Source organism: Oryx dammah, unplaced genomic scaffold, assembly GCF_014754425.2.
Source record: "Oryx dammah isolate SB20612 unplaced genomic scaffold, SCBI_Odam_1.1 HiC_scaffold_9, whole genome shotgun sequence".
Classification (NCBI taxonomy): Eukaryota; Metazoa; Chordata; class Mammalia; order Artiodactyla; family Bovidae; genus Oryx; species Oryx dammah.
Genome location: NW_024070193.1, coordinates 58,617,617 through 58,632,205, shown reverse-complemented (window position 1 = coordinate 58,632,205; position 14,589 = coordinate 58,617,617). Strand labels below are relative to the sequence as shown.

Genomic DNA, 14,589 nt, shown 5'->3' with positions numbered 1-14,589 from the left:
TACAGAAGGTAGTGATCAAGACCATCCCCAAGAAAAAGAAATGCAAAAAGGCAAAATGGTTGACTGAGGAGGCCTTACAAATAGCTGAGAAAAGAAGATAAGCTAAAGGCAAAGGAGAAAAGGAAAGATATAAACATCTGAATGCAGAGTTCCAAAGAATAGTAAGGAGAGATAAGAAAGCCTTCCTGTTTAATCCATTTTGAGTTTACCTTTGTGTATGGTGTTAGAAAGTGTTCTGGTTTCATTCTTTTACAAGTGGTTGACCAGTTTTCCCAGCACCACTTGTTAAGGAGATTGTGGATTAATGATCTAAACGTAAGACCAGAAACTATAAAACTCCTAGAGGAGAACATAGACAAAACACTCTCCGACATATATCACAGCAGGATCCTCTATGACCCACCTCCCAGAATATTGGAAATAAAAGCAAAAATAAACAACTGGGACCTAATTACAATTAAAAGCTTTTGCACAACAAAGGAAACTATAAGCAAGGTGAAAAGACAGCCTTCAGAATAGGAGAAAATAATAGCAAATGAAGCAACTGACAAACAACTAATCTCAAAAATATACAAGTAACTCCTGCAGCTCAATTCCAGAAAGATAAACGACCCAATCAAAAAATGCGCCAAAGAACTAAACAGACATTTCTCCAAAGAAGACATACAGATGGCTAACAAACACATGAAAAGATGCTCAACATCACTCATTATCAGAGAAATGCAAATCAAAACCACAGTGAGGTACCATTTCACACCAGTCAGAATGGCTGCGATCCAAAAGTCTACAAGCAATAAATGCTGGAAAGGGTGTGGAGAAAAGGGAACCCTCTTACACTGTTGGTGGGAATGCAAACTAGTACAGCCACTATGGAGAACGGTGTGGAGATTCCTTAAAAAACTGGAATTAGAACTGCCATATGACCCAGCAATCCCACTGTTGGACATACACACCAAGGAAACCAGAGTTTAAAGAGACACGTGTACCCCAATGTTCATAGCAGCACTGTTTATAATAGCCAGGACATGGAAGCAACCTAGATGTCCATCAGCAGACGAATGGATAAGAAAGCTGTGGTACATATACACAAGGGAGTATTACTCAGCCATTAAAAAGAATACATTTGAATCAGTTCTAATGAGGTGGATGAAACTGGAGCCTATTATACAGAGTGAAGTAAGCCAGAAAGAAAACCACCAATACAGTATACTAACGCATATATATGGAATTTAGAAAGGTGGTAACGATAACCCTGTATGTGAGACAGCAAAAGAGACTCAGATGTATAGAATAGTCTTTTAGACTCTGTGGGAGAGGGAGAGGGTAGGATGATTTGGGAGAATGGCATTGAAACATGTATACTATCATATATGAAACGAATCCCAGTCCAGGTTCAATGCATGATACTGGATGCTCGGGGCTGGTGCACTGAGACAATCCAGAGGGATGGTATGGGGAAGGAGGAGGGAGGGGGGTTCAGGATAGAGAACATGTGTATACCTGTGGTGGATTCATGTTAATGTATGGCAAAACCAATACAATACTGTAAGGTAATTAACCTCCAATGAAACTAAATAAATTTTTTAAAAAAGAAAGCCTTCCTCAGTGATCAATGCAAAGAAATAGAGGAAAACAATAGAATAAGGAAGACTAGAGATCTCTTAAAGAAAAAAACAGAGATACCAAGGGAACATTTCATGAAAAGATGGGCATAATAAAGGACAGAAATGGTATGGACCTAACAGAAGCAGAAAATATTAAGAAGAGGTGACAAAAATACACAGAAGAACTATACAAAAAATATCCTCATGACCCAGATAACCATTATGGTGTGATCACTCACCCAGAGTCACACATCCTGGAATGTGAAGTCAAGTGGGCCTTACGAAGCATCACTATGAACAAAGCTAGTGGAGGTGATGGAATTCCAGCTGAGCTATTTCAAATCCTAAAAGATGATGCTGCAAAAGTACTGCACTCAATATGTCAGCAAATCTGGAAAACTCAGCAGTGGCCACAGGACTGGAAAAGGTCAGTTTTCATTCCAATCCCAAAGAAAGGCAATGCCAAAGAATGCTCAAACTACCACACAATTGCACTCATCTCACACGCTAGGAAAGTAATGCTCAAAATTGTCCAAGCCAGGCTTCAACAGTACGTGAACCGTGAACTCTCAGATGTTCAAGCTGGATTTAGAAAAGGCAGAGGAACCAGAGATCAAATTGTCAACATCCTCTGGATCATCAAAAAAGCAAGAGAGTTCCAGAAAAACATCTACTTCTGCTTTATTGACTATGCTAAAGCTTTTGACTCTGTGGATAACAACAAGCTATGGAAAATTCTTAGATAGGAATACCAGACCATCTTGACCGCTTCCTGAGAAATCTGTGTGCAGGTCAAGAAGCTACAGTTAGAACTGGACATGGAACAACGGACTGGGTCCAAATTGGGAAAGGGGTATGTCAAGGTTGTATATTGTCACCCTGCTTATTTAACTTTTATGCCGAGTACATCATGCAAAATGCCAGCTGGAAGAAACACAAGCTGGAATCAAGAGTGCCAAGAGAAATCTCAATCACCTCAGATATGCAGATGACACCACCCTTATGGCAGAAAGTGAAGAAGATCTAAAGAGCCTCTTGATGAAAATGAAAGAGGAGAATGAAAAAGTTAGCCTAAAACAACATTCAGAAAACTAAGGTTATGGCATCCAGTCCTATCACTTCATGGCAAATAGATGAGGAAACAATGGAAACAGTGTCAGACTTTATTTGGGGGGCTCTAAAATCACTGCAGATGGTGACTGCAGCCATGAAATCAAAAAACACTTGCTCCTTGGAAGAAAAGCTATGACCAACCTAGACAGTATATTAAAAAGCAGGGACAGTTCTTCGCCAACAAGGTCCATCTAGTCAAAGCTATGGTTTTTCCAGTAGTCAGTATAGATGTGAGCACTGAACTATAAGGAAAGCTGAGCACCAAAGAATTGATGCTTTTGAACTGTGGTGTTGAAGAAGACTCTTGAGAGTCCCTTGGACTGCAAGATCAAACCAGTCCATCCTAAAGGAAACTAGTCCTGAATATTCATTGGAAGGACTGATGTTGAAGCTGAAACTCCAATACTATGGCCACATGATGCGAAGAGCTGACTCACTGGAAAAGACCCTGATGCTGGGAAAGATTGAAGGCAGGAGAAGAAGGGGATGCCAGAGAAGGAGATGCTTGGATGGCATTGCTGTCTCAATGGGCATGAGTCTGAGCAAGCTCTGGGAGTTGGTGATGGACAGGGAGGCCTGGCATGCTGCAGTCCATGGGGTCACAAAGAGTTGGATACAACTGAGCAACTAAACTGAAATTGACACAATGGACGTGAGTTTGTGCAAATTCCAGGAGATGGTGGAGGACTGGGAAGCCTGGCATGCTCCAGTTCATGGGGTCACCTAGAGTCAGACATGACTTAGTGCCTGAATAACAACAATGAATAACTCAATATTTCCTTTTTTCCCCTAAATGTAAGTGTCATATAGAAATAAAGTAAAAACACAAAATGTCCCATTCTGAACAAAAGATGTTCAATTAACGCAGGGTTTTATTTCCATTCTGGTTTATCAATAAAATTCTACTGAGAGCCTGGGCCTTTGATTTGGCTAACCTGCCATCTCTATGGTGCAGAGACCACACCTGTGGGTAACCACTGTCTGCTTCCTGAGGTGGTGGCTTCTCTGTCATTCTGTCATGCTCACCACACAGCCTTGTGATCCAGGAACATCCAGCTTCCTACCCTACAAATGAATTCCTATCCTATGAAGAGCATCCAGATAAGCGTTTTCTTCTCTGTTGATTAAAAGGCAGTGATTAGGACTTCCCTGGAGGTCCAGTGCTTGGGAGTCCACCTACCAATGCGGCGCACTCGGCTTCGATCCCTGGTCAGAAAGGATCCAACATACTGCGGGGCAACGAAGCCCACGGGCCCCCACTACTGAACCCATGCTCTAGAGCCTGTACTCTGCAGTAGGAGAGGACTCCCTGCTCCCCTCAACTAGAGAAAGCCTGTGCGCAGCAACAAAGACCCAGCACGGCCAAAATTTTTTTTAAAAAAGGAAATGACTAGATCAACTTTGGACATTTCTGAAGGGGCAAAAACAGGCACATGTTTTTATTTCATCACTTTAAAAGTTAATGTCTTTAATAAGAGAGAAAAACTAAACACTGCAGCAGTCACAGGTAATAAAAAGAGCTGTACTGATTTGATTCGTGTGCTTCCTCGTCACTCTGCGAATTTTCGGTGTTAAGATATCACTTAGGGTTGGCTTTGCTTTACCTGTGGATTTTAAGAAATCTGAGGACACATGTTTTGCATTTTGACTTTTTTTTTTCTGTTTGCATATAAAGCAGGCCTGTGGAAACAGCTGAATCTAAAGATCACGGGTCACCCAAATTTCTCTAAGCTCATACCTTTTAAAGAGTGGTCTGTTTCTTTCCATACTGAAGAGAAACCTCAAGGCTCTGAATGCGTAACACTGGAAAATAGAAGGATATGTGATTCTCAAATGGTAGCTCAAGAAAGTAAAACATTTTCAGGCTAGAATGATCATGAAGCACACAGTAACGTGGCTCTACAGTGAGCATGGCTGGTGCCTGTGGGAGCCACAGCTCGTAACTGCAAACAGGCGATGGAAACACCAGAGTTCTTGTGTTTAAAAAGCATTTGCATTGCGGAAGGTCTGGGCCTTGTTTGATTCAGTGCCTGTCATTAGTTCCTTTCTAGAATGTACAAAAGGAGCACAGAGACAAGAAATAAAACTCCCGTGCCAAGAAAACCAAATGTCACAAGGTTTCCAGGAGCTCAAGGTTTATTTTATTTCTAGCCTGCTACGTATGCCTCAATATTTTCATAGTTTTCATGAGAAAATAACCCTAGAAATGATGACATATAAAAATATCCACAGGCACAGTGGACTCCAAGTTGACAAATTGGTTACTTGAGTAAAGTCTAAGGCAGTCCCCAGATAGAACCGTCTACAGTCACTCCCGAGAACACTCAGAAGAGGCCTATGAGGGTTCACCAGAGAAAAATAAACACTGGAAATTCTGCAGTGCTGAGAAAAGAGAGCAAGAGAGCCCTGGGCCTGCAGCTATACCTGTACCTGAGGCCACCACAAGGTTGACTAGCATCTGCTGAATTCAAGTCTGAAATCATTTCATAAAATCAGTGATCTAAGTATAGAAGGGTTGAAAACAAAATGGCCTGGAAAAGTCAGACAGATAAGAAGATGACACAAAGGAGCCTGGTGAGAAAGCAAGCGGCTGTGAGAAGTCGGGAACCCGTGTGTGTCTTGGGAGAATTTCCGTAAAAATTCTTTAAAACCCTCTGATGACCTAACAGGCTACACGTCCAGAAGAGGGTGGACTTGTCCTGTTCTGGTGCAAGGTCAGGCCTCTGTGCTCCCTGAGAGACAGTCATGCCCACGCCTGTGTGTTCTCAGTGGTAGCTCTGTCTGCCCACAGACCCCACCACAAATTCTCTGAGGGTCTGATGATCATTCTGGGTGAGAGCCCTGAAGTCGGCTTGAAGGCAAACGTCACTTTTTACTTCCTTTTCTAATGACTTGAAAAAAGGGATGAGCTTCAACAGCTGCAAAGGCCTCCTCTGAATCTGATTTTATTATTCCAGTGTCTCGGGGAACACTTGCGCTCTGGTGTCCAGATAAGATCCTGCAGAATAAGACCCCTTCTTACCCACCAGGCCGCTTCTCCCAAGGTGCTCCCCTCCTCCTCTGCCCCCACACACCTGCCCTAAGCACATTCTAAGCTGCCAGGCCCTCATGCTGCGTCCGTGCTCTTCTCTGTGTATGCTCATCCGCTCTGGAGCAGGAGTCAGGGGTGTCCACTCCACCCCTTCACTCACCCAACCAGCACCTTCTCATCTATTGAGGTCCATTTTACAAGTCTGCCTTTGTAAAGGAGAAAGGCTAGTGACTGTGCTCCATGCTTAAATACAGCACATAATTCCCCCGCCTTTTTTTGCTGATATACAAGCAATATTTTTAAAACATAGAACTTATGGATAAGCAAAGAAATATCTAAATAAAATCACCTATCTCCCTATGGAGAAACTACTGTTAAATCTTTCATACTGTTTTAACAGCATTTCTTTCTATTCCAGCCTTTCTTACCAGATGTTTTTCCCTCACGGTCAGTACAGGGGACCAGTGCTAACCTACAAGTTCTAAAAATCATCCCTTATATTATCAAAATTTCCCCAGATTCCAGTAACTTGATATTAAAGAATAATAGATATGTTTATTACCTGTAATAGATTAGTTTTTGCTGCATTCTTTTGTTTGTTTGGTAAAATTAATTTTGCTATTGTATATATACCATTTTCCTGGAAGAATAAATATGCCATGTTATCAGTGAGCAAGAAAAAAAGAACAACTTTAAAACATTAAAGAAGAACTGTTAGTATAATTTTGGAACCATGAGTAAATATTACAGGACAATACTAAAGATGTTAATGTAATGTGTTTAAACATCAAAGGGTATAACCACATCGTAAAATTTCAACTGTCATTAAAGATGATAACAAAGTACATCAATTAAAAGTGTTTTAAATACTTTAAAAACAAAGAGTAGGAGCCAAAAAGGGAGCAGAGTTAAGGGATCCAAATATCTCTAAATTTTACATTTTAAATATAAAATTATAAAATACAATTATAATATATAAAATTATAATTTATAAAAATTATAATATATAAAATATTTCTCCCTTTATTGTTTTGTTAATTAAACAATACATGGAGATAAATTAGTATAGAAAAGAGAAGAGAAAATATATTTTTTAAAATGAATGCTATTTGTATAAACAATTAACATCTTTCTGCTGCTAAGTCGCTTCAGTCATGTCCGACTCTGTGCGACCCCACAGACGGCAGCCCATCAGGCTCCCCCATCCCTAGGATCCTCCAGGCAAGAACACTGGAGTGGGTTGCCATTTCCTTCTCCAATGCATGGAAGTGAAAAGTGAAAGTGAAGTCGCTCAGTCGTGTCCGACCCTCCGCGACCCCATGGACTGCAGCCTTCCAGGGTACTTCGTCCATGGGATTTTCCAGGCAAGAGTACTGGAGTGGGGTGCCATTGCCTTCTCCGAACATCTTTCTAGACTTATTCTAATACAAATATACACATGGAGAAATGAACAAAATGTATTGCCTTACTGGTACTTTTGTATTAGCTATTAGACACATTCCTCATTCTCTACGTGGACATTTATAACTGTGCAGTGTTTTACCTGTCTTACTACATTCAGTCTTTTATAAAATAATTTATTTTTAACTGGAGGATAACTGCTTTATAATATTGTTGTAAATATTGTATTGTTGGTTTCTGCCGTACATCAGCATGACTCAGCCATAGGTATACACACGTCCCCTCTCTCTGGAATCTCCCTTCCCACTCCCACCCCATCCCACCCCTCTAGGTTGTCACAGAGGTTGTCTGCATTCCCTGCCTGATACAGCAAATTCCCACTGGCTGCCTATTTTACATATGGTAATGTATGTTTCCATGGTACTCTTTCAATTTGCCCCTCCCTCTCCTTCCCACACTGGGTCCACAAGTCTGTTCTCTGTGCCTACATCTCCACTGCTGCCCTGCAAATAGGTTTATCAGTACCATCTTTCCAGATTCCATATATATGTGTTAATATACGATATTTGCTTTTCTCTTTCTGACTTACTAGCTATTATGTGAATTAGTCTTACAGTTTCCTTGTTTTATACATGACAAAGTCAAAGCTTAGGTGGAATACTTTTCCAGAGGCCAAGACAGCAAGTTAACAGTAATGGGACTGAGCTCCCGGCTGCCTCACCAGCCGCCCTGACCTGCTGAACTCCTCAGGGACTCTCATCACTGCTGACCTGATCCTTACTAACATTATGAATTTATATATTTTTAAGTTGATGTATTGACCCCCCCCCCCAAAAAAAGTTTCCTCTGTAAAATCCAACAAACAGAAAGTAACTTTTATAACAGAAACAGATTAAAGGGTTGTATACAAATGTGTATATTTATACACACACACACATACATATGACTCTATCTGTAGTAAGTAGGTTACTGAATTATGCTTTGTGTGCTTTGTGAAATTAGTCTGTCACCAATAAATATTTTGTTTGCTGTGTTTCATCCATATGACCTCACCATCCCACTACTGGGCATGTACCCTAAACAACTTGATATCCTCTTAAAGTTAGTTATCCTTGGCTCATGGTATCCTGTGTGCCCCAAATTAAAGCAGATCAGAATAGCTTTTTTAAAAAGGATAGAGAATGAAATAAACTGCATATAATATAAGAAATAAACACTATCAGTCAACTACATGGCAGTTCTCTGAAAGCTAAGTGAGTTAACAGGGGAAGGACAAGAATATAAAATGGAATCCTACATGTTAGATAAGATATTACAATATTTTAAGACCACGTTGTGGGGACCACAGAGGCCACGATCTGGGACACCAGGGCCGCCTGCAGTGGGCTCCCTGCACTGTGGCGCGGTCCCGGCGCCCCGCCCTCTCACCTGCACCACCTGGTGGGCGTTGCTGTCGTCCAGCACCAGCTCCGTGAGGGCCGCACAGCAGGCTGCAATGAAAACCACCAAACACCAAGTCTTTCGTGCGCACGGCTGCACTTGCATGGTTACACCAGCACTCCCACTCCCTGCCTCAGAGAACTTCCCTGGCAGAGTCATTCCTCAAAAAACGCTAATTTCCTGGGCCTTCCCTGGTGGACCAGTCACGAAGACTCCACACTCCCATAGCAGAGGGCCCGGGTTTAAGCCCTGGCCAGGGAGCTACATCCTACATGATGCAACTAAAAACCCCGCAAGCCTAAATGAAGATCAAAGATCCCGTGTGCTGCAACAAAGACCTCGTGCACCCAAATAAAGAAATACTTTTTTTTTTAAGAGTTGGTTTTAAAACAAACATTGATTTCCCCTCTGGCACGTCTCTGGGGAAAGGCAGCTGAGCTGTGCTGGCCGACGCCTGTCTTCTCCGTGAAACCCAAATACGTGCCCACCCCAGGCCGCCTGTGCGCTGGGGGAGGCGGGCAGGCACCGTCCGCCCTGAGCCCAGCACAGGCCCTCACGGAGCAGGTGCACGATGCGTATCCACGATGGGTGGACAAATAGTGTGCACTTTAAATACACTATACAGTGTAACCTTTACAATCTGAGCATGACCTGTTTCAGAGGGCTGACACACTAGGGCATGGAACTTGTAAGGAGAAGGGGCCAGGAGTCCCACCCCTAGTTGTGCACCTGTCCAGAACACAGTAAGCAAAGTTTGGGGTGTCGTTAACCTGCAGTTCCAACCCTGGTACCAAGAAGTTTCAAGCATCCACATGAATTTAACTTCATAGTTTTTATAGTTATAAATTGGGCCTAATTAATATTATCCTTATAATCTTAGAATAATATAAAGTTAGACAGTATCAAATAATAAAACATAATAATGTGATATAAATACCTGCTTGAAGAGAGAAAGTATTTTCTTGTATTTCCCGAGGGCTTAAATCTTCTGACAAATGAAGCTGCTGGATTCGGCCAGCTGCATTGGCACTAGACAGGCTTCCAATGGAGGAACGATCAGAAACAAAATTTCTGTCTCTGAAAAAGAAAAGTCAACGCACAGACCGATTTACCAATGGCAGTTCATGGTTTCCATCTGAGAAATCTTGCCTCTCCCAGATCATAAAGTGTTCTCCTATGTTATCTTTATTGTTTGACCTTCCAAACTACCGAGACATGATTTTTGTGTACAGTGTGATGAGGGCGTCCTCTCTCTGTCCCATTCAGCCGCCTCTGTTTTGAACTCTTTTCCTCTGCCATTTACTTGAATACATCTCAGTCTTCATCATTCTGGGTTTTGTCTTTTTCCATTAAATTTCAGTCTTCTTTTATCTTAGGGAAGTTCTCTTCTATTAGATCACTGAGGCTTTGCAAAATTTCCCTTGGTTTTATTCTTTACCTTAGGGATGTTAATTACCCACGTTCTGCAGCCATATGCTTCATTTTCCAGCTGCTCTGGTTCCCTCGTCCCCTTCCCTTGCGTCGTGTGTAATGTCATCAGGCGTGCCCTTCCTTTCACTGACTCCTCGTTCTTCCCTGTCCTGGGTTTGTGCGTTGTTCAGTTCTCATCTCTCCCAGCTCCACAGTCATCCTGCTCCCCTTGGTACTGTTCTACCATCTCACCTTCAATTTCATTTCATAAACTTCATGGTCTGTTCAGTCTTTGACAAAATAAAGCATTTGATTTTCTGTTTATTTGGTGTAACATCTTCCACAATCGATTATTTATCTGTCTTTATTTGCTTTGTTGCCTTTTGTTTTACATGACTGCCCAGAGTTGTTTTTTGTTTGTTTTTTTGTATTTATTTGTCATGACAGCAGCTCTACCTAGATTTCTATATGCCCAAATGTTAACATGGATGGAGTCTCCCCGGTCTCCCTCCTGAGTCACCCAGGCCCTCTGTCCTTCCTTTGGGGAGCACAGGGAAGACAGTGGAGCCAGGTCTACGGATAGTCACCATCAGTGATCTTCAATTACGATAAAACTTGAATGTCAGGGATCACTCTGCCTGATCAAGAGCATGGAGCCTTTTAGTTACTGCCTCTGAGTTTGGGACTGCAGGTGAATGGGCACGACTAGATCTCCTGGACTCCACCCTGACAACACAGCCTGTTCACACTCCAGCCAGCAGACAAACTGGCAGCCTCGTACCAGCTCCAGGCAGCCAAGCTCTGAAAGGATACTGTTGAGTCAGCTGGGGTCATAATTCTCCCAGAGCACTGAGTAATGTTTAACATGGAATAAGTGTTGACATATATCATCTTTCCAGGGAAGAGATTTCTAACATTGTACCACAGAAGTGGACTGGGAAAATTACTTTTTTTTTAGATGTAAAAGAACTCTTTTCTATCAAGAATAGTTACGGCTTGAACAAAATAGGGAAACTAGTGCCTTATATTAAACTCAGTTCTGTGCAGGCACTGTCCTTGAAATATTGCTTAACTATTACATAATTTAATTTTATCATCAAGAAAATAGCTCCTCTCCAAGAGGGCTCCCTACAGCCATTGTAATAACTATCATGGAACAAAAATTATCACCACCATCACCATCACCATCATCATCCTACAAACTCAAGTGGGGAAAAAACATCTGCAACCAGAGTTACTTTGGCTATTAGGCTAACCCATTATGCCACATTACTAATGAAAGATTTATCGTTTAAACTTTAAAGTATTTGAGATTTTTGTGTGATATTCATGGAAACAAGAAGGTTGTCAACAGTCTACACATCTTTTCCTTGGTTTTGGTAAGGACAGAAATTGTTAAGAAAGCTACTGCTCAGATCTCTAGCCTATTCTTACACTTTGGAAAGTTCCTCAGAGAATGGAAGTGATGACACACAGCTCCACAATGTCAAGTTACAAGGCACAATAAGCACAAAGTCTGAATGATGTTGATTTGATAGCATGTTATATTAAAATTGATGTTACTCTTTTATTAGAATGAGCTTTATTTACATACTATAGATAAGTGTGATCTTTTTCTAGGCAGATATAATCCTTTTCACCTTTAATTCAGCATCTAGAGTGGTGAATTATGCTTTATAGTAATTTTAGGTAATAGAACCCTCCCGCTAATGGTACCAACAGATGTTGTTATTCAACACTTCAGTGTATATAATACACACAATATCTACTATCTGTTGTTACTGTTATAATTTTTGCAACATACTTCAAGGGAATTTCAGTTTGCAACTCTTTTAACAAACCATTCCTTCCCTGGATTCATGGCTCTGAACGTCACTGAATTCTGTTTTTAAAAGAGAGACAGCAAGGTGTTCACATAGCTCAGAGCACTGCCGTGGAGATTAGAGAGACAAGAGGAGCAACTGGACCAGGGTCAGTAACATGCAACCATCTGATGGACAGTATTTTCTCCTGTTTCAGCTAAGGATTATACACCTGCTCCTGCCATGTGGGCTTTGCCTTCTCTTTACAGATTGACATATATGCACACACAGACATTTCAGTAAAACAGTAGCAACTAGTGTACTTGTTGGGATTACAATATGCATATACTGATTCAAGAAGGGTGGCCAGACAAATGTTTTCTTTGGGTTTCTAGTCAGCCCACATTTGCAGAGAGAAGGCCTTCTTTACCCCTGGCACTAGCCTGGAGGCTGGTGATGCAAAGATAAACATGTCAGGCCCCCCCAAGAAGCTAAAAAGACAAACGCTCCCAACATTGATGAAGAGCCTATTTACTACAAGTAAAAATGACTGCAGAAGAGGAATGACCAAGATCAGAGGGGAGCTAGCCAAACATGTGCCCACCCTGCCTTCAAGTGGCTAAGACCCCAGCCTTCATCAACCAGGGTGAAACAGGTGAAAGGCCACCCTGACTCACCCTCGTAAAATATGAAGAAGTTGCTTGATGCCACCCCAAATGCGGATTTCCACGCTGGTCTCTGGGTCCTCGCAAATCTGCACCAGAATCCAGACGACACTCCATAGCAGCTTCAGGTGGTCTGAGTGCAGCAGGCTGAGCAGGACAGGAACCCCCTCGTAGAGCTTCAGCTGCTCTCTCACCTGGCGCTCGGCACAGAGCAGGCGCAGCAGCTCGGCTGTCAGCCTGCGATGGGGGGGGCGGGGGGTGCACTCAGCTCAGTGGGACTGGCCTGGCTAGGTTCACACTGAGCTGCTCACTTGCACAGACTGTGGTGCTAGTGTGCTCTACATCCTGGTCTACACGCATTTCTGTAAAGGCTGGACCACAGCTAAGTGTTTGTAGCTCTGGAGGCCTTACAGTCTCTATCAAAACTACCCAGTCGCACTGACATGGAAAAAGCAGCCACAGGCAACACACAAAAACCAACAGGCACAGCTGTGTGCCAATAAACCTTTAGTTACAAAAACAGGCAGGGGGCCAAATTTCATCTGCAGAAACTTACCCCTTTGTAACCACTTTCTAAGTCACATCTTCAGGGGGATCCCCATTGGTCTGGCTAAAAACCTACCAACCAGCAAATAGGCATCAAGTACAAAGAATGGGGCCTGCACTGTGGTCAGGACCAAAGAGATATCAAAGCTCTATCTTAGTCTTCAGAAGCTTATTATGTGATTATGAAAATGAGACATTAGGGACTTCCCTCAAGGTCCAGTGGTTAAGAATCCACCCTCCAATGCAGAGGGCAAGGGTTCAATCCCTAGTGAGGAAACTAAGGCCCCGCATGCTCAGGGCACCCAGGCCTGCATGCCACAATGAAGACCTAATGCAGCCAAATAAATAAATCTTCTTTTAAAAAATGAGACATTGATGCATGATGGCAAAAAGCACGATGATCCAGGGAAATTAAATGCGAGGCGCTCAGTGAACATCTGGAGAATAAAAGATAATGATGGATAAGACATAAGGTTCAACTAAGCTCTGAAACATTGTGACGACAGACATTTCAGAGAACCATCCTGTCCTCCAGGCTCACACCCCAAACTCTCTCCGGAGACAGTGTCGTTTATTCTTAAGGCCTCAGACCCTCTCTCTGCTCTACATGGAGAGTTCATGCAAACATCACTCCCAACCTCTGGAGTTTCCAGCGAGCCACTTAGGTGCTCCACAGGCACTCACCCAACTGTCTCTAGGCTCAAAGTCCTTATCCTCCTCTGCAGATCAGCCCTTCCTCTCATATTGCTGATCTGGACCCAGGACACCACAGCCTTTTCAATTTCCAAGCCAAAGACTGGGAATCCTCCAAGACACTTCCTCTCCAACCTGTCCCTGCAGTGGGGACCCTTCAGTGCCCCTGTTTCCGAGGCAAGCACTGGAGCTAACTCTTCTGTGAGTCCTGCAGTAGCTAGCCCCACTGTCCCTCCATCCTAGCGATGCTCAACTATGCTCACGATACAAGTGCCTCAGCCACGCAGCTCTCCAACATTCCCATTCTCATCTGGACTCACAATTCTTCGTGTGTGTGCTAAGTCCCTTCAGTTGTGTCCAACGCTTTGCAACCTTATGGATTGTGGTCCACCAGGCTTCTCTGTCCATGGGATTCTCCATGAACACTGGAGGCAAGAATAGTGGAGTGGGTTGCCATGCCTTCCTCCAGGGGATCTTCCTAACCCAGGGGTCAAACCTGCGTCTCTTATGTCTCCTGCCTTGGCAGATGGGTTCTTTACCACTAGTGCCACCTGGGAAGCCCCCACAATTCCTTTACCTGAGCTAATTTCCACAGCTCCTCTCCCTCCTAAACTTTCATGCTCTGACATTCAGAACATATGTGCTTTGGTAGACTGCATTCTTCACCTTCTCAAACTTACTTCACCACACCTTCCGTCCTCATTCTAAGTGAATCTCACTGTGTGGCTGAATTCCACACCCCACACACTAAAATCAGAAGAACTGTTCCCACAAAACCCATCCGATCATGCTTAAAATCTGTGAGTCTCCATGATGTTCATGATAAAAGCCACACTATTTAGCACAAACAGCCCATCAATGACCTGGTTAAAGGTGTCTCATCT

At 42.8% G+C, this 14,589-nt stretch overlaps 1 protein-coding gene across 1 annotated transcript in view; it reads right to left on the bottom strand.

Moving 5' to 3' along the window:
- NEK10 (NIMA related kinase 10) overlaps window positions 1-14,589 on the bottom strand; it is a 270,851-nt gene that overhangs the window by 194,105 nt on the left and 62,157 nt on the right. The window contains 5 exon segments of the mRNA XM_040246355.1: window positions 4,456-4,520; window positions 6,311-6,388; window positions 8,578-8,639; window positions 9,527-9,666; window positions 12,479-12,703. Of these exon segments, the coding sequence (XP_040102289.1) occupies window positions 4,456-4,520; window positions 6,311-6,388; window positions 8,578-8,639; window positions 9,527-9,666; window positions 12,479-12,703 (570 nt within the window).